Source organism: Octopus bimaculoides, chromosome 2 (genome assembly GCF_046866305.1).
Source record: "Octopus bimaculoides isolate indiv1 chromosome 2, ASM4686630v1, whole genome shotgun sequence".
NCBI classification, from domain to species: Eukaryota; Metazoa; Mollusca; class Cephalopoda; order Octopoda; family Octopodidae; genus Octopus; species Octopus bimaculoides.
Window position 1 is genome coordinate 121,809,698 of NC_142929.1, and position 25,079 is coordinate 121,834,776.

At 32.6% G+C, this 25,079-nt stretch overlaps 1 protein-coding gene across 1 annotated transcript in view; it reads right to left on the reverse strand.

The window, feature by feature from the left end:
• Window positions 1-725: 725 nt before the first annotated feature.
• Window positions 726-25,079, reverse strand: part of LOC106879386 (uncharacterized) — a 39,171-nt gene continuing 14,817 nt past the window's right edge. The window contains exons 3-12 of the mRNA XM_052965554.2: window positions 18,641-18,811; window positions 15,678-15,769; window positions 13,793-14,019; window positions 12,689-12,939; window positions 10,418-10,640; window positions 9,481-9,570; window positions 6,402-6,613; window positions 3,181-3,381; window positions 2,419-2,593; window positions 726-1,000 (exon numbers count right to left, since the gene is read on the reverse strand). Coding sequence (XP_052821514.1) covers window positions 900-1,000; window positions 2,419-2,593; window positions 3,181-3,381; window positions 6,402-6,613; window positions 9,481-9,570; window positions 10,418-10,640; window positions 12,689-12,939; window positions 13,793-14,019; window positions 15,678-15,769; window positions 18,641-18,811 — 1,743 coding nt within the window. The 3' untranslated portion in view covers window positions 726-899. The remainder of the gene's footprint in view (window positions 1,001-2,418; window positions 2,594-3,180; window positions 3,382-6,401; window positions 6,614-9,480; window positions 9,571-10,417; window positions 10,641-12,688; window positions 12,940-13,792; window positions 14,020-15,677; window positions 15,770-18,640; window positions 18,812-25,079) is intronic.

The following is a 25,079-nucleotide window of genomic DNA, read 5'->3' on the forward strand; positions in this document are numbered from 1 at the left end:
CTTCTATTTAGAATATATCCAGTCCAAGTCAGTTTGTCTGAGGTAGGGAGGCATCTTTGTGTGAACTACATATGCAAGAAGAACTGCTGTCTGCACTGCTGGCTACAGCTAAAAAAAAATAGTTATCATACTTGCAAATGGTATCTTTTTACAGCTAGGTGGACTGACACATTTAAGGGATTAATGTCTTCACTATAGATACAATATATGCCTTTAACAGAATGTCACAGGCATATATTGACAAGAATATCTTCTCAACTGGTTCTCAATATTCTATTCATTTAACTTGTTGCTCGATAACCTGTTAACTCAGTAAATTGCTTGATACCCTGCTCTCTCAGTAGGTTGTCAGTACCCTGTTAACTTGGCTGGTTATTCTGTGCCCTGTTCACATCTGATTAGTTAGTAACCTGTTGATTTGTTTGTTGTCCAGTGTCCTGTTCACTCAGCTATCTGTGCTGAGTCAGCAAGGTTATGGAAAAATTGGTAATTTTTAAATCAATATCTCAATAAGAGGTTTCCCAGCCTTTTTATTTTGGGGGAACCCTTGAAATGCATTTCATATTTCAGAGACCCCTACATAAAAATTATTTTCATACCCTTATTAATCTTTTTCTTTCTCTTTTGTGATTACTAGAAAATATATGCAGTATTCATCACGTACATTTTTTTGTTTTTGTTTTCTATATTCTTCTGAGCCCAAATGCAACAATAATAGCATGAAATAACAGAAAATATAAGGCATTTAATGATAAAAATATATATTGTTACATATTTTTTTTAGAAGTAAACAGATATAATGAAAAGAAACTTGAAAATTGTGCAAATATAATTTCTTCTGCAATACTTAAAGCGCCCATCTTTTGACATTTTACTTGAAATATGGTAAAAACTGAAGTTTAGTCTTTACCAACAATCTGTACAGATTTCTGGAGGATATTTGAACTAATTTTCCGAGCAGTATTTGGTTGTTGACCTCCAGCATATATAATTAGTTCACCTAGAAAATGAGAAATTAATCTTATTTTACTGAAGTCACAAAAATGGTTACATCACAATAACATAGCAACGTATTGCGCAGCATTTCACCTTGACCAGATGACATCACATCCATCTTATGGTATTCCCCTTTATCATGACAATACACTAATAGATGAGTTTACAATCATTTCTACCAATCCTTAGCCCTCAAATGTCCTCACCAAATCAGTAGAATAATCATTTTCTCTTGGCCTCCTGAATATATGCAGACATTTTAAGTTTGTCCATGTTCCTGACAAGCAGCACTTTGGATAAATGTCTTCTATCACAGCCTTGGATTGACCAAAGCTTTCTTAGTGAAATTTGACAGACAGAAACTGTGTAAATCTGCTAAAGGGACAGTTTCATTTCTCCATGGTAGATATAATATGTCAACCAGTATTACACCACAGACTGGCCCTTGGCTGCATTTAACAGAGTCCACTCTTTGCAAGCAATCAAGCTTCCTAGAAACCCTGAATAAGATCATGGGTGAAACCCTCTCTCCTAGGTACATAGACAGAATGCCGAATGCACTTTTGCCAAGAGACACACTGCTGAATGGACATAAAGTCAAAAATATATACGAAAATTAAAATATTTGATATAATTGCCAAATTGGTGAATTGGTCATTAAGCTATGTAGGTAGGAATGTTTTTTAATTTTCTTTTTTGTGTCTGTTCGGTTTCTTGTCTTTCGGTAAAAGTGCATTCGGCATCTTGCCTGCACATGCTCTCCTATGTCTGAAGCCATTAAAAGCAAGTTGTATAGAAACAACAGCTACAAACATGTTACATAACAATTATTGCATAGCAAAGATATTTACACAAGTTAGACCACCATAGCAACAACAATAAATATATGATTACAAAAGTCCCATAGCAAAAACAAAGATATCCAAGAAAGTCAATAAGTCTGTGATTTTTTAGTATTGGAAGAAAACAGTCAGATATTATAAGAGGAAGATTCAGAACTGTCATGAGAAGTAAACTCAAACATTCAGCACAAATTCCTTGTTTAAAGGGTCTTGTCCAAATATATAGTCTGCCCTTCTAACAGCACATTGATATACCCAACATAGGAGTTTCTACTTTATCACAAGGCCTACTGGAAATAGCAGCCTATTATTCCTCAAATCACATCCTACCATCTTGAAATAAAGGCTCTTCAATGTAACCCTAGATATTAAATAACTGAAAAAATGATTGGATGGTCACAGCTGGAATGTCTTTGGTCATACAACTACTTGATTGGGGTTAAAGAGCAACAACATACCCATCTTTTGTTAAATCAGCAGACCAAATAAACTCTTCTTGTAAGAGAGAAAAGTAGATGTAAAATTAATACATAGCCACATTATTAGTGTGACGATGTATTAAAAATCAGAATTTGCTTACCTTCTTCAACAACAAATCCTCTTTTGCTGTCCCAAACTGCCATTTGATCTGGTTCAATAATGAAATCAATTTTAATTTGTTTCTTAACTTGGATGAAATTACGACTGAATCCAGCTAATTGTAACTTTGGCATAGGTACAGATGAATTGCGCCAGGAAATATAAATTTGGGTAACCTGTAAGAAATATTGATGAAAAGTCTGAAATTATCTATAGCGTTATTGTTATAACAATTATAATCTTCATTGTACCTCAGAAATGTTCATCTCACTTGAGTGACCCTAGATGACAGAAATAGCTACCAGATCACTAGCTCTTCTGAAAAATGTTATATGAAATAAACTAGTAGCCTGTTAGAAGGTTTATCTTACTTCTGTTCAATGCACTAATTAATTATCACTTGGGAGCCTAAAGACAAATTACCTATGTACTTTTGATCAGTATACTCTCAAATTCCTATGACATAAAATATACCATCACCTCAACTTGCCTTCCTTTTCTCATAATGTATTTGATGTATTAACTTTTTTTCTCCCTCTGCCTTTATTTTTTCTGCAGTTATCACTATACAATTATTTAGAAAGGACATCAATCTCATCAATCTCACTGGTCCTTCAGAGACCTACAGCGGTCAAGAATACAGCTCTTTCCTCTACATCAAGCCATTAAAAAAAGACCATCTTATTCACCACCTCCCTTGCACTGAACCTTACATACAAGTTAATGTTGCACATGAAATATTGCAGAATAATAATTTACTCACCTCATCACCATCAAATGGTCCTTTGTTGCCCACAGTGACAGATAAATGGATAAGATTACCAACAGTAATTTTTTCTGGTACATTTAGCTGGGAGTAAAAAAACTCAGAATAAGAAAGACCATATCCAAAAGGATATAATGGTTTTCCATTAAAATAGCGATAAGTTCTACCATCCATGGAATAATTAATCATTGGAGGAACCTGAAACAGAAAAGACACAGATGTAGTATTTCTGAAGGAGAATAACGATGTATTTAATTGCAATAATTAACCCATAGTGTATTACAGGTATTTTTTTCTTTATCAACTCAGGAGGGTTGAAAATCAAAAGTTAATCTCAATAACATCTGGATTCTGATAAACATATGAATCATTCAGTCCAGCACTACCTTTTGTTATGCCATAACCATCTCAACCTTTTTAGGGATATCTATGACTATATTATCTAATATGCTCTTCCATTTTTTTTTAATGAGTAGATGTGATCTGAGGGAGATTTAGCAGCTATCTCTAACATACCACACAACCATATACAGGCACACTTGTTGGATCAATCGGCATTCTATTTTCACCAAAGCTTCCATTCTAAAGATAAGAAATGCAACAACTAAAGAGTATTTCACTGTTGGTTTTGATAGTAATATTTAACACAAGTTACCAGAAAAATCTCCTAAAAAGTAGCACAAAATTTTCAGAAAGTAGTAAACTGTGTTAGAAAGTAAGCCAAAATGAAAACTTTCTAAGTAAATTAAAGTATATATTTTATTCATTTATGTGTTTTTCCATGTTAACATAGGTTAGAGAAATAATATTGTTGAAGCATCGTTTTATAGCTCAATGCACTTCCTGTTATTAATTTTCATTTGTCAAGTAAGGAATTTTTTATTCCACATGTCTTCAAAAGTGCAGACTGCAAACATCAAAGCATCATACAGTCACATGAAACTCGAATTAAATAATTTTAAAAAAGCATAATAGAATGCAAGCATGGGAAGTAGCATAATCCTCAATGTGGCAGCCCTGCTTATAAAAGAATGTTAATGACAAATGTTGTGAAGTAAAAACATCTGGGTTATTTGAGTTGTTGATTGATGTGAATCCACCCTGGAGTTAATTCCCTTTACTAGTACGTGAATTGTTAACGTTCAAAGCAGACAGCAATGTCACACTTGTCTACAAATATTTACTTGATGAAGAATGAACTCCATCGAAGCAATTATTCCCAAAGAAGTTTTGTTTTGTCATTTAACTTGATGTCAGCTCTGATCAAATAGACCTGTGATTAAAGACATAACCATACCATCCTTGTGCTCTTTTTTTTTTAAACCAGAGGGTGTAATCTATAGGAGATCTGACTGTTATTTCTAGCAGGTGAAGTGACAACATAAGGCATGGCTGAGGGATCAGATGTGTGCTCAAATTTCATGTTTATTTTGCACTTTCAAGATAACACTTTAAATGTTACACTTCACTCACCTATGAAGTAAGTTCTACATTCATATCCTCAGCTTTATCACCATTATCATTGTTGTCATTATTGAAACTTTAGTAGTGTTATTGTCATCATGATCTTCATCATTGCCAATATTGTTGTTGTTGTTAGCACTCCGTCGCTTACGACGTCGAGGGTTCCAGTTGATCTGATCAACGGAACAGCCTGCTCGTGAAATTAACATGCAAGTGGCTCAGCACTCCACAGACGTAGTTCTCAGGGATATTCAGCGTGACACAGTGTGACAAGGCTGACCCTTTGAATTACAGGCACAACAGAAACAGGAAGTAAGAGTGAGAGAAAGTTGTAATGAAAGACTACAGCAGGGTTCGCCACCATCCCCTGCCAGAGCCTCGTGGAGCTTTAGGTGTTTTCGCTCAATAAACACTCACAACGCCCGGTCTGGGAATCGAAACTGCGAGTCCATTGCCCTAACCACTGGGCCATTGCGCCTCCAACTGTTGCCAATATCAACACTGTTATAATCATCATCATCATTGTCATAAACATTGTTTTCATCCTAATCATCATTACCATTATCAAGTGAACTTATTCAGAAGCATTTTTTTTTTTTCAAAGTCATCCTTTCCCTTTTTTAAGATGTTAGTGTATGATATTAAGATTTACCTATTATTTCTAAAAGTTGAGCAACATATACAGGCTCCATCTCTCATTTCACATCTTGACACTCATCTTTGTCTTGCATCATCTTTTTTGTAAAGCCAAATGTCACCAAATTTAAACTTTGCTATTTTGTCTCCTTTCCAAGGAGTTGTTGTGGCATAAGAGTGCTTCACTTTCCAACATACTCCATTTTATCACTAACAAACGTTATCTTAATACATCATATAACCAGTACAGTTGCCACTCACGCATCCATCAGCTTTGTCTCTAAGGTTCAAGTTATTATCTCACACTAGTTTATGTTACATAAAAGAGAGATTATATTAATCCAGCCTTTCATGTTTTGCAATTACGAAGCTTCACATGCTATACACATGGTTCATACAGTCTGCATGAAGAAAGAAACCATTTGTCACTAACGTCATCATCATCATTTGATGTCTCTGTTTTCCATGCTGGCATGGGTTGGATGATTTGACAGGAGCTAATCAGTTTGACAGGAGCTGCCCAGGCTCCATGTCTATTTTGGCATGGTTTCTATGACTGGATGCCCTTTCTAACACCAATCACTTTACAGAGTGTACTGGGTGCTTTTACATGGCACTGGCACCCATGAGCTCACAAGATTAGGGACACTGAGCTGAAGAAGGATGCAGGGGACATGCTTGTAAGCAAGGACAACCAAGTATTTACTTAGCTTGACGTGCCTTCTCAAGCACAGTAAACCACCTGATTTTCTTAACATAGTAGTCTCGTTAAAGACATGATACTTTAGTCTTATCAAGGACATGACAACCCCTCTATTGACAGTGCTTGATAAATACACCCAGTCTATTCTGTAAATTGGTTGGTGTAAGGAGGTGTTTTCAACTGTAGAAACTATGGCTAAAATAGAAGAAACATTGTCCTCTAGTCTGACTAGGAGGGCAGTAAATCTGGGTAAGAACTAACAGAGTTCATGACAACACATTTAAACCATACAAGCAAATAAAATAGATATAAAATGATAAATGAACAACAGAAGAAAATAGGAGTAATAGAACTTGAACCAGAAACTCAGTTGTTGCTGTAGTCATACTGAGGATATGATAAAAAATAAACTTACTTGATGCATGGATGCAGGCCAAGTGATTGTCAGGCGTCCTGCTGGATTAGAATCTGTTCCATTATGAGTGAGTATGTTGTAAATGGCTTGTCCACTAGTTTGTGCAGGAAAGAAACATTGAATTATGGCTGATACAAAAGGACTTTTATCAGCCCAAGAAACATCTAGGGGTCCAGCACTAAATAGCAGCACCACAAGTTGAGAGTAGTTGGCTTTTTCAAAAGAGAAAAGAACAAATTTTTTTTATACTTTATGAAGAATTTATACAAATTCTAATGTCTACAGAAAAGTTAATTGATTTGGTATCAAAGTGTACATTTTACAATATATTCTATATTGTTGTTATTTGTCACTTACAATGTCTTCAAATTCCAGCACAAAAGATGCTTAACTTTATCCTGTAAGCAAATTTGGATAAATTAATATACTCTGGGAAGATGCGTCTACAGCTGGTCATAGAGAGAGAAAAAATTAATTTAAAATACAAGTACTCTCATCTGCCTATAGATTACAAACCTGTCCAAATTTCCTAACTTCACTAAATATCTTTGCCAACACAGACCACTACTAGTTTCCTTGAACTCTGGTGTTTCAAATGTTCTGTGAGGTCTTACTATTGTTGGAGGGTAGTCTAGAGGAGAAGGGTAGATATTAACAGTCATTATCAATACAAATGTAACAAAAGTGATATGTAACACAAGTGATTTCAAAAATTCAGTCTTTGACCAAACAACAGTACTAAGAACATTAATGATTTCTTATAGAAGCAGAATATCACTAATTTGTATGAAAGAGGTACAGCCAATTGAGTTGATTCCAGTAACATGTCTTAAACTGCTATTATCAACCACTGTATGGGTGAAATAAAATGTGATCTATGTGCTACTGCTTCTGATGAAGATAATAATTCTTTCTATTTTAGACACAAGGCCTGGAATTTTGGTGGAAGGGGGCTAGTTGACTACATCAACCTCAATGCTCAAATTTTACTCCAAAGGATGAAAGGCAAAGTGAACATGAGAGGAATTTGAACTCAGAACATAAAGATAGGTGTTGCTAAGCATTTTGTCTGGCAAGCTAACAATTCTACCTAAATACAAGGCCTAAAATTCAAAGCATCAAATTTAGATGGCAAAAAGTTTGAAAGTAGTTTCGTTGGTCATGGTATCATGACTGCCTGGGTTATAGCAGATACATAGCAGGTAGCCTTCAACCTCTTTTCTGTTTCATCCAACAGGATTTTAACCCAATGTAATATGAATTATTACTTATAGCTGCATTTGCATTCAAGATATATTGTAAACAGAAGAGTAAGTGTTTGCCAACAGACAAATTTATTATTAAACTGTTGGCTTCTGTGTGTTCAGGTATGTCTTATTCTTTTTTTTTTTTCTTCAAATGTTTCTGTTAGTCAAAATATTTTGTTTTTCTTTTCTGTTTGTCTTTTTTTAATTGTGTAGAATTTCTTTTGAAGTGGTAAATGCTGCTTCCATCTTTGTGACAACTTCCTCCAACTGCCATGTCAGAGAATACCATACTTAGTGAATATTCTTTAATTAAAATTTGCTAACAGCACAAAAAAAAAAAAAGATACAAGGTCTTTTTATCCTCTAAAAAATAAATTCACAAAACTCCATGACTTTTATACGTAATGGGTTTCCGTAAACATAACACAAAAACTATCCAGTTCATTAAGGAATTCAATGTTACTTATTGAATTAGCAACTCCAAATAATAATGATAATGGTTTCTTATGTCAGCACAGGGACAGAAATTTTGAGGAGTAGAGTGTAGTAAGTACTATCAGCCCTTGAAACTTGGCTGATACTTTATTTTATTAACCTCAAAAGGATAAAAGGCAAAGTTGACCTCAATAGGATTTGAACTCAGACTGTAAAAGGTCTAAAGAAATATCACAATGCATTTACTCCAACTCTAACAATTCTGCCAACCCACTATAATAATAATAATAATAACAATAATAATAATCCTTTCTACTAAAGGCACAAGGCCTAAAATTTGGTGGGAGAGGACTAGTTGATTACATCAACCCCAGTGTTTCACTGGTACTTAATTTATCAACCCCAAAAGAATGAAAGGCAAAGTCAACCTTGGCAGAATTTGAATTCAGAAGATAGAGATAGATGAAATGCCACTAAGCATTTGGCCCAGCGTGCAAACGATTGGTCTAGCTCACTGCCTGAATAATAATAATAATAATAATAATAATAATCTTTTCTACTATAGGCACAAGACCTGAAATTTGGGAGGAGGGGTTAGTCGATTACACTGACCCCAGTATTTCACTGGTACTCAATTTATTGGCCCTAAAGGATGAAAGGCAAAGTCAACCTTGGCGGAATTTGAACTCAGAACGTAGTGGCAGACAAAATACTCCTAAACTTTACACCTGGCATGCTAATGATTCTGCCAGCTCACCACTTAATAATAATAATAATGATGATGATAATAATAATTTTACAATTAGTTTTTTTTTTCTGGTACCAATTGTTTTACAACCTGTTTTCCATACAAAAATAATCTAAATATTAATGGAGTTTCTAAGGACCAAACACAACATTTTGAAGAAATATATCATAACAGATCAGTTAAGAGGCTGATGTTGCATTTACTTGATCTTTAACCTCTAGTTAACACTTTAAAGTTTTCTTCACTAAAATGTCATAGTGACTCCTCTAAAGAGCTAGAACAGAAACAGTCTTCAAATCAATGTAAGTAATAATGTAAAGAATAAAACAGCTGTAGCAATCTAAGATGACATACCAACACAATGCTCTCTCAATTATTTAATTTCTAACTTGTCTAATCCCTCACTTTATAAAACATTTAATACAATGTTGGCAACATCATTTTCCAAAACCACATCATTTGTATATAACTTAACAAAGTTACTACAAATGTTTGAAGACATCAAGAGCCACAAAGTGCAGCCGTCGTACAAAGATGTAGTAATGTGATGCAGATAGATATGAAAATATTCAAATGAAAGCTTGGCAAAATATAATTTAGAAATATGAAAATATTAACTGCAAAGAAAATGGTCCTTGTGGAGATTTACCAAATTTGACAGCATCTTGAAGCAACTGCAACTGTTTTCCAGGTAGATCAAGGTTTTTCCTATCAAATCCTTCTCGCTCCAGTTGTTTACCTAAAACAGAAATCCAATTCTCTGAGACTAAATATTAACAATTAGGATAAGGTGATGTACTACTGACAATAAAATCATTTGTTGGGTGGAAGCTGCTGTAACAGTTGTAACCAACCATGATGCAAGGTTTCAGTCTGCCAAGTTGAAAAAAAGAGCCACCTACAGTTTGTTGCTGAGTGGTTAACAGTTATAAGACTTTCATCTCCAACAATATTTAAATGTCTAAATTAGAAAAATCAATCTCATCTATGTTATCATAGAAAGAATGATAATCACAAAGCAGAAATAAAAAGAGAAAACAAATGCAAAACCAGGATTTAAGCAATATCAGTTTGGAAGAAATGAAATAACTCAGATATGTTCCAGCCTCAAATCCAATGGTATACTATCTTATTCTTCCTCTTCTCTCTCTCATATATATATATATATATATATATATATATATCTTCTTCTAGTGCTATCATACTGGCTTCTACTCCTTGGAGCCTTCTGACCTCATACCACCCTGACTGAAGCACTTTCAACTCACTTGTCTCTCTGCCTCTCTTCACACCCATGTTGTATCCAAACATTCTATCCCTGAACTAAACAGAACCTCCTAGTTCTTCCTTCTCAAAATGTCATCTATCTTGAACACCTCCCTGCCCATATCCTTTTTGCAGGTAACAGCATGCCACATTTTAACCAGAACATTAACAGTATCTGTCTCACCAACCTCAAAGCTTACAAGGGTCACAAGCACTACCTTTTCTTTCAGGCTCAACAAGCAAAAAAAATATATAAATAAATTATGTGCAAAAACTATTTTTAAGAAAAACAAGGCCAAAAAAACTGAAATAAAACTCACCAGTACCAAGACAAACAATAACCAGTTGTGAAGATGAGACTGCATGTTCAATTTCAGAAGCATTGTAGGAAGTGCATTTATTTTCTTTACAACCAGCTGCATAGTTAACAGACTCAGCTAAAGCCTGTAAACCTTGAAGTGGAGTAGTTGTATATTTTGGATCAATTGTTGCACTATAATCACCAAACAACTGATCTGTATTGTTAGCCATTGGACCAACAACCTGGAAACATAATATGTAATAGACATAGCACAAATTTAGAGGACTGTTATAAACTTGTAAGAATGTAATATTTATCAAAGAGAAAAAACACTTCTTTTGCATTACAACTTGTGAACAATGTCATTCGTTACAGATTATTAAATGGGACAAATACTGGTTCATTGAAGTTCGGGTACCAGAGACACTAGAAGTGTCTGTGTAACTCAATGTTGAACAAATATCAACAGGAGATGTCTTCAAAGCAGACTGGTTTTTAGAGTTTTTTTTTTTTTTACTAATGTTTACATTCTTTACTTATATACAAAGGTAAAAGACACACATATGCACACACATATACATATACAATCATTATCATCATTTAATATCCACTTCTCCATACTTGCATGGGTAAGATAAAATTTATTTGAGGCAGATTTTCCAAAATTGAACACCTTCCCTGTTGCCAACCCTCACCTGTTTTCATGCAAGATAATATTTCTCCATGAATAGACAAGGCCTTGCAGAATACTGGAAATTAACAACATTAATTATATGAGTGACAACCATTTTATAATTATTATGCTGTATCAAAACAAGGAGACACAAACACACACATGCACATATATGACAGGCTTATTTCAATTTCCATCAAATAATCTACTCACAAAGCTTTGGTTAGTCCAGGGCAATAGCAGAAGACACTTGCTCAAGATGTCATGTAGTGGGACTGAACTCAAGACCAAGTGGTTGGGAAGCAACTCTTTACCACACACACATATATAGGACTCTGTGTATGTGTGTGTGTGTGAGAGAGAGAGAGAGAGAGAACAAGAAGCTTGCTTCCCATCCTCATTGTCTTAGGTTCATGGCACCTGGGGCAAGTATCCTCAACTATAGTCCCAGGCTGACCAAAGCCTTGTGAGTGAATTTGATAGGCAGAAGATCTGTTGTGTGGTATACATGTATGTAAAAATGTTTGTGCCTCATTAGATAGATTGAAAGATATATATATATATATATATATATATATATATATATATATATATATATATATATATAACTTCTGTTACTTAGGGTGATTTAATTAGCTGGTGGGTGGGGATTTTATGAAATGTAGAAGCCAGATTAAGACTAAGCTGGAGAAAGTTCTGGGAGTTATTACTTCTGTTCATGACACACATTTTCTCTCACAGTTCAAGGCAGAGTATCTGATGTTTGTGTATAAGTTGCAACACTACACAATAAAATTAAATCTGAAAGCATATTGCTAGGAAGCAAACTTCTCGACCACTATATACATATATATGTATATAAAGGACGGATGAACATAGAATAGGTCCATGACTATCTAGCAATAGCATAAGTCCTCAATAATTCTAGCTTGGTACCCAGCATACTGGAAGACCACTGGGAGTGAGGCATCCCTCCGTTTTTGCTAAAACATATCTCCAGAAGGTCCCTTAGATATAAAACCAGATATGCAGGGAATGGCAATAGCTGCTTAGGAAATGTTTTGCTTGTGCTTGAGATCACATTCCTGAGCCTCTAAGCCCATATAGACACAGGATATCCTACTCTGGCATGTCTCTGGATCATGTCAATAAAATGGATGGGGGTCAGTAAGGGATTGTATTATGTATTTTCTTTATTGGACCTAAAATTAAAAAACATATACATACACACACATACACAAATATGTATCTCGTAGAAAGGCAGCTAAACACAAGGAGACTTAATGCATACACTTACACAGAATACAAAATATAGAGTATTGAATAAACAATACAAAATAAGCAAAAGATGTTATATAATAATCTTATCTTGACAGCTTTTTACAGGCAAAACATTCTTCCTCTGACTAAGCCATTAAAAAATAATTCATTCCCTGATATTTTCTATTCTTTTACAAGTTGTAAACAAACCTTTGTATACAAGCACACACACACATGCACACACACATGCACAAAAGCTAAGAATACTGCTTCTCCATCTCAAACTAAGCTTCTTTCTTAATTCTTTCAGTTAAAAAAATAAAGAAAATACAAAATATAAAACACTTTGTACTCAACTGCAATTTTTTTAAAGCGTCTTCTGAGAGGTAATATGTTGTATGAATTTTTTAAAAGTACAAAAGTTTGCATCGCAGCTTTCAAAGACAGACGACGGTGTTTAGGACTTTGAATGAGGGAGAGATTTAAACTGGAATAAGGATTCGTTGATGGCGGGTCAAATTCTCCAAGCTTCATTCGAGTGTAAAAGAGAGGTTTGACTCTTTCAAGTAGAGTTTCCTTGGTAACCAATCCTTGGTTGAGAGCACCAGCTAAAATATAAATACAATGGTAAAATATATATTAAACAGTGTTTGATCTACATAAATTTCTTACTTTTTAACTTTTATTAAATGATATGTTAAAATGAAACCAACTAAATACCTCCTAGTGAAAACAAACCAGATCTTTCATTCTTTTGACACTAACTCATCCAAGACTACCCTGGGTTCTATGATACAAACTTTTTGTTTTAAACTGATCTCAATTAAAACCATTCATTATTAAAATTTCATATTAATTTATGTTCCAAATACCAGATTACTAATGGCAAAGTTATTTTACTCAATTATAAACAGAAATGAAAGCAGTGAATTTAAAAATTGATATGGTAACAAAAGGGTTAAAAATTTTAAAAAGGAATTTAACTCAGTATATTTGTTATTGTTATCTCTGATATTCGATGTTCTATCTACATTGCCATAACCATCTATAACACATTGATTTTCTACATATCAAATTATCCTAATCATAGAATTGTGATTTTGACTTCAATTTCACCAGCTTTGAACACTGATCTCAACAACTGCACCAACAAATAATTTTCAGTAGATACTAACTCAGGACATTCCCTCAATCACATTAAACAACATTACTGAGAGAATATGTATAGTTCAATCAATACCAAAACTAATGTGGCCCAATAAGGTAGAAACCATGATCCTTTGACTGCATAACTTTTATGTTTTCTGTATGTGTTATAACTTCAACATTGTTTTAGAATAAAGCTAAAAACACTTTTTGATATGAAATAAGAATGAAATAAAAAAATGGAAGAAAGAAAAGTAAAACTAGAGAAGGGAGAAAAAATTTTAAAAATTGAAACAATTATAGTAAATTCTTTACCAAGGCTATAAAAGAATGGTTGTTTTAATGCTGGTGATAACTCAAGGTTACAACCAGCATTAACACTGGCAGCAGCAATTTCCACAGCAGTTGTTTTATACATATGCCATATCAACATATATTCAATAGCACCTTCATCACTGATTACATATCCTTTGAAACCCCATTCTTTACGTAAAATATCGGTCAACAATCTTTTGTGGGCACATGCAGGGATACCATTTACACTACAACAGGAAAAAGAAGATACAAAGAGAGATTTATATAGATGATATATCATAATGTTCAAAATTTAGAAAACATAACTTATATATATATATATATATATATATATATATATATATATATAATGTTAGAATCTATAAATTTAATGTAAAATAAAGTTAAACATCGAGAAATTATAATATACAGATTATATAATGGTTACAATTATTAAACTAAATTATATATCATAAATACATATCATAAATGTAACATATAATACAATATGAAACTATAGACTTATAAAATTATCAAATAATTATATTATAAATATATAGTATATATATATAATACAATATATAAAATATTCTAAATATGATACAAAATATTCAATTATAACACACAGGCATTGCTGTGTGATAAGAAGCTTCCTTCCCAACCACATGGTTTCAAGTTTAGTCCCGCTGCAATGGCACTTAGGGCAAGTATCTTCTACTATAGCACCAAGTTAATCAAAGCCTTGAGAAAGGATTTGGTACACAGAAACAGAAAGCAGACCATCATATATAGATGTGTGTATCTTTGTATTTGTACTCCTACAGCTTGACAACCATGTTGGTTTCTTCGCATACCCATAATTTAGTGTCCCAGCATGACCAGTGACTGAAACAAGTAAAAGATAAAACCATAAATTTACCAGTTGATATTTAGGGGACATTTCAGTCTGAGAAGGAAGCGGCAGTGCCCACATCCTTCAGAGGTCCACTCAGGATCTGATAACTTACAATACAAAATTCAACTATTGATGTGTTTAGAAGACACGAACCTCACTGGATGTAAATACCATCACTCTCATTTATCAGCTGGAACTCCAGGTGGCCAGGAGTTGGGTGGGTCATATAACACCTTGCAGCTTTTTGTATCATAATAGTTCCACTATGGCTTGTAGAGTCAACATCATCTCCTTTTGTTATTTCCTGCCTCTTTTGGTTCACATGATTTTTACAGATGGATGCACTTCCAATTGCCACCCACTGCACAGCATGGACTGTGTGCATTTTATCATGCCACCAGTATCTGCAGCATTATTTAACATTCACTTTTCCATGACTGCATGGGTTAGATGAAATTGGTTGAGGCAGATTTTCTATAGCCAAGTACCCTTCCTATCACTTTTTTCCAAGCAATGGTCATATTTCCTATAGCCAAATATGATTTCCATGGGAGACTGGAAACAAACAACATCACTTGTATGATCATGATGCTTGCTAGCAACCATAAAAAGTTACATGTAACAGACTTCTTTCAGTTACCATCTACCAAATCTGTTCACAAGGCTTTGGTCAGCCCTGGACAGTAGTAGACAACACCTGCCATAACTTCCACACAGTGTAACTGAACCCAAGACCACATGCTTGGGAATCAAGCTTTGCAACCACATAGCCACACCTGTACCGTCAAGCATATGGTAACTTGATCTGCTTAAAACAGCTGCCAAATTTCCCTCATATCACATTCATTTTTAAAAAGAAAGAACACATTAGATAATGCAGTTCTAAGTATACTGTGTCTAAAGAAGATAGGATAATCATAGCTGGGATATTTGTGATCATAGGTCTGCCCAATCAGACTGACCTAGGGCTAAAAAAAAAACAACACAGTGTTAGAGTACCAATACACTAACCTGTTGTAACTACACATTATGTTATATGTTCCAGCTTCAACACACTTCTTGAAAGCAGGAAGGTAAGTAAGACGAAGATCTCGCTCTGGAACCTAATGATAAAAATAATAATAATGGCTTCAAACTTTGGTACAGGACCAGCAGTTTTTGTGGTGAGGGAATTAGTCGATTACATCAACCCCCAGTAATTGACTAGTACTTATTTTATCAAACTTAAAAGGGTGAAAGACAAAGTCAACCTCAGCAAAATTTGAGCTTGGAACATAAAACTGGAAGAATGCTACTAAGCATTTCGTCTGGTATGTTAACAATTCTACCTGCTCACCACCTTTTTATTGTTATTAATAATAATAATGATAATAATATGTTAATAATTCTTCCAGCTCATTCTGCATGCTAACAATTCTGCCAGCTCATTGCCTTAATAATGATGATCATCATCATAATAATAGTCCTCTCTACTATAGGCACAAGGCCTTAAGTTTTTTTTGCAGGGGTGGTTAAGTTGATTACATCAACCCCAGTGTGTAACTGGTACTTGCTTCATCGACCCCAAAAGGATGAAAGATGACCATGGCAGAATTTGAACTCAGAACATAAGGACAGATGAATGCCGCTAAGCATTTTGCCTGACGTGCTAACAATTCTGCCAGCTCACCACCTTAATTAAAAATAGAAGTAACACTAATTACAGGAAAAAAATCTACTTGACCTCACTAGCAATACTGGTCTCAAATATTGGCACAAGGCCAACAATTGTGGGAGGTGGGAGTTAGTCAATTACATCGATCCCAGTGCTCAAATGGTACTTATTTCATTGACTCTGAAAGGACAAAAGTCGACCTCAGCAGAATTTGAACTCAGAACATAAAGACAGATGAAATGCTGCTAAGCATTTTCCTTGCCATGCTAATGATTCTGCCAGCTTGCAGCCTTAAGAAGGAGTAGGAGGAGAGAGAGAGAGAGAGAGAGAGAGAGAGGGAGGAGATAGCATGGTGCCAATGCACATGCCACATGCATTTCTTTTTCTCAAACCTAGCCCTACGACTTTCACAATTCTTTTTCTTTAATGACCCTCTCCCCACAGCCTCTCTGAATCTTCATAACCCTCATGGCTTTGCCTGTTCCTTGCTCCCTTCCTCCCACACCGTCACAATATATTCATCCTCATAACATGAGAGAGCACCTACTGAAACCAGTCCCTCTCTTTTTCTCACTAACCCCGACACTATCCACCCCCACCCCACCGTCTCTTTTATACCCACCAATCAACAATGTCTACGCTGATACTTTCTCCACTATTATAGTCATACAACTCATCATACCACCTGGAATAATTGCACGTGAAGATAAACACTTGAGTGCTTCATAAATCTTCCCACCTTCTAAGAACTCACATTCTTAATAAGTACTTTCTGATGTCTGGCATTGACTGTTAGCTTGAAGAAAATAAAAACAACAAAAATGGAATGAAATAATAATTCTTTCTAACTTAGGCAGAAAGCCAGGATTTTTTTATGGGAAAGAGTTTAGTTGATATTATTAACCCAGAACGTGACTGGTACTTCTTTTTGTTACCATCCAAATGGATGAAAGACTATTTACTTTGTATCAAATTTTACTCCCGCCACAAACAAGTAGAAGACAAGAGTTCCACAGGCTGTGTGACTAAGAAGCTTGCTTCTTGTCCATGTGGCCTCGAGTTCAGTCCCACTGTGCAGCACCTTGGGCAAGGGCATTCTACTACAGCTTAATGAGTGGATTTCGTAGATAGACACTAAAAGAGGTTAATCACAAATGTGTATATATCTGTGTGTGTGTGTGTGTGTGTTTGCATGCACCTTTGTTTTGACATGAAGTAAAGAGTGCAAATAAGCATCACCAGAATCATCATCATCATGATCATCCTTTAACGTCCGTTTTCCATGCTGGCATGGGTTGAACAGTTTGACCAAAGCTGGCAAGCAGGAAAGCTGCACCAAGTTCCGAGCTGATTTGGCTTGGTTTCAACAGCTGGATGCCCTTCCTGATGCCAACCACTTTACAATGGGTGCTGGGTGCTTTTAACGTGGCACTGGCACAGGACTCTTGCAGATCAATCCTTTTCTTCAGTGAGAACAGCATTAACGCTTCTGCTGTGGAGGACAGGTCTCCATGAGTACAGCTAAGCGCCATCATATAAGTGATGTTGTTCATTTCCAGCCTTCCATGAAAAATGTGTGCGGCCATGTTGAAATGTTGCCTTGCTTGGAAACAAGTGAGGGTTGGCAGCTGGAAAGGCATCCAGTTGTGGAAAACCTACCTCAACAAATTCCATCTGATCAATGGAAGCATGAAAAAATTAACATTAAACAATGATGTTCCAGCATCTGAAAAATATATCTAAAAGCATCAAAGGGAAAATTTCAGCCAATATTTACTAAGTGTTCAGTATGTAATCATCTGTACTAACAAGTGATCATCTGACAAAGATCTAAAAAAAACACTAGAAAAGAAATTACACTGATTGTAAAGTTAAGGTACTCTGCTCCAAGTCAATGTAACCAAAAGTTCAGATCTTGCAACAGTCATTATGTGGTATCTTAATAAGGTACCTAATAGTATTTATTCTAGTTTTCCTAACTGAACATAAAGAAACAAGTTCCAGTGTTACTTCATTGTTAAGTGTTTAGAATTAAGGAAAGCAACCAGCAGTAAAAACAAGTGTTATATACAAAAAAGAAAAGAAAATGAATAAAAAACTCTTCATTCATGCAAAAATGAGAAAAATGGAGAAAAGTTTAAAAAGGAAAAAGTGAGGGTTATTTTAGCAATATATGTATCAGGGTACAATATACAACTGCTTCTGAAAATATACAGTAGTCAACAATGAGAAGAAGGGGGCCAAGGGAATTTTCCTAGGTAGAATCTAAGTATTTTAACTAGTATTTAGTAGAGGAAATTATTGACAATAAAGGATTTACTTTAGCATTAAATCCAAGTCGAGATACAGGAACATTTTCTGGTCCAGAATAAGCATCAAAATGTTTACAACCTGAACTGGCTCTGATGTAACGTGGATGATTGCCTTGAAGACCTTGCACATAGCTGGTGGCATAACTGCCGGTCAAGTAGGGATCTTCACCATAGGTTTCCTGTAAAAGCAATAACACTGAAATGTAGTTAAATGTGAGCAAACAAAATAAATGTCAGGTAATATGTTGAATTAAGATGGGAAAGCCCACAAGCGTTAATCTTCAACAATACTCTTGTTTGCCTTTCAGGAAAATATTATACACACACATACAAGGTTTGATCAATAAATATCCAGACTGTTGCGATAGTAATGAAGCTAAAGCATGCAGAATGAAGCCACTTGGCAGAGATTGACCTTGAACTCTGTGCATACACACTAAGTCTTAATGTTCTAGCTCACTTCCGCTGTTTACATCAGTGCTTGGAAGGAAGGCGTGTAGTGTGTAATTGTCACATTGACCATGACAGAGAGGCCTATGCAAAGTTGCAGAAAGTGTATGGAGAGGAGTGTATGAGCTGCACACAAGTGTATAAGTGGTTCAGATGTTTCCAAGATGGCCAAAATAATATCAATATTGATGAACGTTCTGGGAGACCTGCAACCAGCAGAAGTAAGAAAACCATCACAGATGTGTGAGCAGCCGTGAGGGGAAATCATCAAATCACCAGCCATGACTTATCAGAGGATGTGCAGATTAGTTATGGTTCAGTTCAGTCCATTATCAATGAAGATTTAGGTATGAGACACGTGTCTGCCAAGTTTGTTCCAAATCAAGATCTCCTTGATTGTGTCTAGAACAATGATAACCTGTTGAAAACTTTGCATAGGCCTCTGAGCAGGTATTGCCAAGCTTTTGGCAAAATTTGATGCAGATGCTCTGCTCAACTTTCACTGTCATGATCAATGCAATGATCATGCATTATATATCTTCTTTCCAAGCACTGCTATAAACAGCAGAAGTGAGCTAGAATGTTAAAACTTAGTGTGCATGCACAGCAGAACTCAAGGTAAATCTATGCCAAGTGGCATTACTCTGTATGCTTTAGCTTCATTAGTATGGCAACAGTCCGGATACTTATTGATCAGACTATGTATGATATATGAAAGAAAATGTTGCATACAGGTGCACTACAACATATATACATATATATATATATATATATATATATAGGTGCAGGAGTGGCTGTGTGGTAAGAAGCTTGCTTCCCAACCACATGGTTCCATGTTCAGTCCCACTACGTGGTACACTGGGCAAGTGTCTTCTACTATAGACTCAGGCCAATCAAAGTCTTGTGAGTGGATTTGGTAGACGGACACTGAAACAAGCCTGTCGTGTATATATATATATATATATATATATATATATATATATATATGTGTATGTATGTATTTGTGTGTCTATGTTTGCCCCCCCCCCCCAACACACACTATCGCTTGATACCGATGTCGGTGTGTTTACATCCCCCTAACTTAGTGGTTTGGCAAAAGAGACAAATTAATTAAGTACTAGGCTTAGAAAGAATAAGGCCTGCAGTCGATTTCTTTAACTAAAGGCAGTGCTCTAGCATGGTTGCAGTCAAATAACTGAAACAAGTAAAATAATAAAAGTATATATATATATATATAATTATGTGTATTTCTTCTATCTTAATGAATAAAAATTCTTCTGATAGAATAAATGGGTTAATAGAAACCAATGTAGCAAAGAACACAAAATAACTGTGATTTAGTTCCTGTTTTTAAGGCAGGAACTCCTTGATATTTTGGGTATTTGAGTATATTTAAGAATTTAAGGAATGGAGAAAACGCATGTTATAATTGCATACTTTATTCCTACATATGTTTCAAAGGATTACAACCTGTGTGATCCATAGGGATCTTTGATATTAAAATTGTAACCTTCTCATCAGGGAAAGCATGGGAATCATCTTAAACGTAAGACATTATGACCGATTATGAAAACAATAGATGGATAAGGTTATGACTTGATTCATTTGAAAAAAACCGTTAGAGAATCGGACGCTGCCGGATAGTGGGTTGGACAACACATACATGTAAATGTGTGAGAACGTACATGCATACATAAATACATATACACAAACACACACATACATGCATATTGATACACACACACATATATATATACATATACATATATATGTGTACTTGTACATACACACATATACACACACACATATATATACACTCATACGTCCACATTTATACATATGCACATACGTACCCATGCATATACAAATATACACATATGTGTGCATGTCCCCATATACACATATGTATCCATTTATATATACACATGTATAAATAGAAATAGACTCATACACATACACATAGCTACACATATTACCTAATAAAATAAACAGATACGCATATACATATACATACATGTATACATACGTAAACACACGCATGCACACACATACATACATTCAAATACATATATATATATATATATATAAAAGAAAAATAACTCAAGTGTTTTCATATATACATACATACACATACCCATATACATATATGCACATATCCATGTATATGTGTGCATGTATACATATACACACATATACACATACATATACATACATAAACACACATACACGCATACATACATATATACACACACATACATATAGAAATATGTACTTACATACAGAACCTAATAACGCATACATATGGGTTTATACAAATACATACACAATTATATATGCTTACATATACGTAGATATGTACACATATACACACATATATATACTTACAAACATATGTACACCGCCCACACACACAAGTATACATGTATACATACATACACAAAGATACTCATCCACACACATATATACCCATATACACACATATATACACACACACACATATATATATATATATGTGTATATATATATATATATATATATATGTGTATATATATATATATATATATATATATATATATATATACATATATATATATATATATATATATGTGGGATATACTAATAATATAAAATTTTTTAATAATCCGAATTATTTTTATAATAGTAGTAATAATAATTATAATAATAATGACCTTTTTAATAAACATAACTTTTATACTCATGATAATGTCTTCTTAGGTAATAATAAGAATAATAAGAATAATTGGTATTATAATAAATTACCTAAACATAAACTTAATTTTAATGGTAACAATTTTAAATATTTTAATTTTTTTAATGATAATAATAAATTTAATAATACGAATAATAAATTCAATAATATCTATAATAAGAACAAACTCTGGTTAATTATTCCATACGGTGTTCAAGTTAAAACTAACATTATTAATGAAGTTTTTAAAGTTATTGATTTATTCCTTAAAGATAACAAAAAATATCATTATATTTTTTCTAAAAATAATTTTGGTGTAGGTTATTCCACTACTAATAATGTTGCTAATATTATCTCTTCTTTTAATAAATTTAAGTTAAATAATTACTACAAATTTAAATTTAATAATTATTCTAATATTAATTTTAATAGTAATAATGTTGACCAGAATATAATTAATTGTACATGTTTAGATAAAACTAAATGTAATTTTAATAATAAATGTAATTTGAAAGATGTAGTATATAAAGGTATAGTGAAATTATTGAATGAAAATAAACATTATGGTTATAATTTAAATAAGATTTATATAGGTTCGACTTCTAATAAAATTAAATTAAGAGTAGCTCAACATATGCACTCATTTAAGAATAGAAATTTAATTAATTCTACTGGCCTCAGTAAATATATTTGGGAACTTAAAGCTAAAAATATTAAATATATTTTAAAATGGGAGATAGTTTGTAAAGCTAAATCCTATCATAGAGGTAATAACTTTTGTAATTTATGTAATAATGAATTTAAAGAGATATTATTTCATAAGGATAATAATTTACTTAATTCTTTTGATGAACGAAAAATAAAATGTAGACCTAAACTACTTTATTTATATAAAAACTTTAGCTAATAATTTTTTATTTATTTTGTTTATATGGGTATGTGTATATGCATGTACATGTATATATTGAGGGTGTGTGTTTTAGTCTATATGCATTAGTATGTATGTATATTTTTAGGTGTATGTATATATGTTTACGTATGTATTTATATAGGTTTAAGTGTATATATATGTGGGTTTTTTTTTGTTTATTTTTAATATATGTTTGTGTATATTGAGTGTATATTTGTATTTACATGTATGTATAAAGATATATATTTGTGAGTATAGATGTATATTTATATATATTGTGCGTGTGAGTGAGTGCGTGAGTGTAGTTTTGTTTTAGAATATTCCTTATTTATATATTTATTTGAGTGAATTTTTATTTGTGTGTATATTTTGTATATTTTTTATATATATAGTTATGAGTATTTTTATGTATATGTATATGTCTATTTATGTATGTACTTATGTAAATGTGTATATATATGTATATATATGGGTATAAGTATATATGTGAGTGTGTGTAATTTGTCTATATAAATTAGTAGGTGTATATATTTATGGGTGTATATATATATATATTTATGTATGTGTGTATATATATATGTATATATATGTATATATGTATATGTATATATGTATATGTATATGCATGTTTTTTCTGTATATATATGTGTATTTTTATGTGTATTTTTATGTGTATGTATATATATCTGTATATGTGTATCTATATAATATGTATATTTGAGAGCATGGGAGGATGAGTGTGTATTTATATATATTATTCTTTATTTTTATATGTGTGTATGAGTGTATTTGTTTTTATATGTATATTTTGGTAGGTACATGTGTGTATGTGTAGATATATATTTATGTATATATATATATTTATGGTAGTATGTATGTTTTGGTCTATATGTGTTATATGTATTTATATATATGTGTGTATTTATGTATATATGTGTATGTATGTTTTTATTTATGTATATGCTTTTATTAGTGTTTATGTGTATATATGTGTGTATGTTGTGTGTATATACGTATATTATTTTGTATATTCGTATGTATATTTGTATATGCATGTAAGTGTATATATATATGTGTGTATGTATATATATGTGTGTGTATGTATGTATGTATATATATATATATATATATGTATATATATATATATATATATATATATATATATATATATATGTATATGTATGTATGTATATATGTATGTATGTATTAGGGTGTGTGTTGGGGTATCTATTTAATTATTCTAGTAGCTATATTTTGTTTTTATTGGTAGGTTAATTTTTTAGTAAGTTTAAGGTTTTATATTACAATGACACTACGATTTTGATAAGACTAAATCAATAGTAGTATTTTAGTTTATTTCATAATATTATTTAATTTACGACTATTAATATTTTTATTTATTTATTATATATTAGAATTTAATATTTATTAATATGTTTTATAAGATAACTATAGTTTTTTGTTCTTTTTATGTTGTTAGTTATATAAATTTTAAATTTTTCATTCATTTATTTAAGTATTATTATTTCATTCATGCTTTCGTATTCTATTCTCTATTTTAATGTTCTTTTTTAACGTAGTATTTTCGCACGAACTCTTGCTTAAAACGCTATAGCTATTAGATAACGTCTTAGTTTTCAGTTTGAATTACGGAAAAAATTGGATAAGTACTGTTTTCACTTTGCTAAAGATTTTCTACTATTTGAAAATAATATGTATTCTTGTTTTTATACTATTCATTTGGTCCTTTATAGATTATTTTAATAGATAACTTATTTAACACTATATTATTTAGAAGTTATAGTTTAATTTCAACATAATATTAGAACTTCGATTGGAATAGTGTTGATATATTTTCGATTATTTTTGATTAATATTATTTGATTAATTATTAATCTTTATAGTTTATAATATCGTTAAAGTTTTTTTTTAAATCAAAACTTTGTATATATATATAAAGTTTAACCTTTTATTCTTAATAATTTTTTCTTTCCTAATTTTTTCATTCATAATTTTTTCCATTCATATTTTTTATTATTACGTTTGTAGAAATAAATAATCTTGTATTTTTCTATTATTCAATTGATCTTTAATCATAATTAAATAAACGTCTTTAGCTTTAAATAGTATAGCTTTAACTATTACACCGGTTAAATATGTACTAATTTTATCTTCATTATTATTTTAAACTTAAACTTCGTTCAACTTGTATTTAAAACAATGATAATTTAAAACAATGATAATTTAGGTAAGATGTTTTTTGTATATAATATACATGTTATTATTATGGATGAAGGGATGATTATTGAATGGTTATTATTTTGATATTATGATATTTTTTAAATAATTTTTCTATCTTTATATAATAAGTATTTCA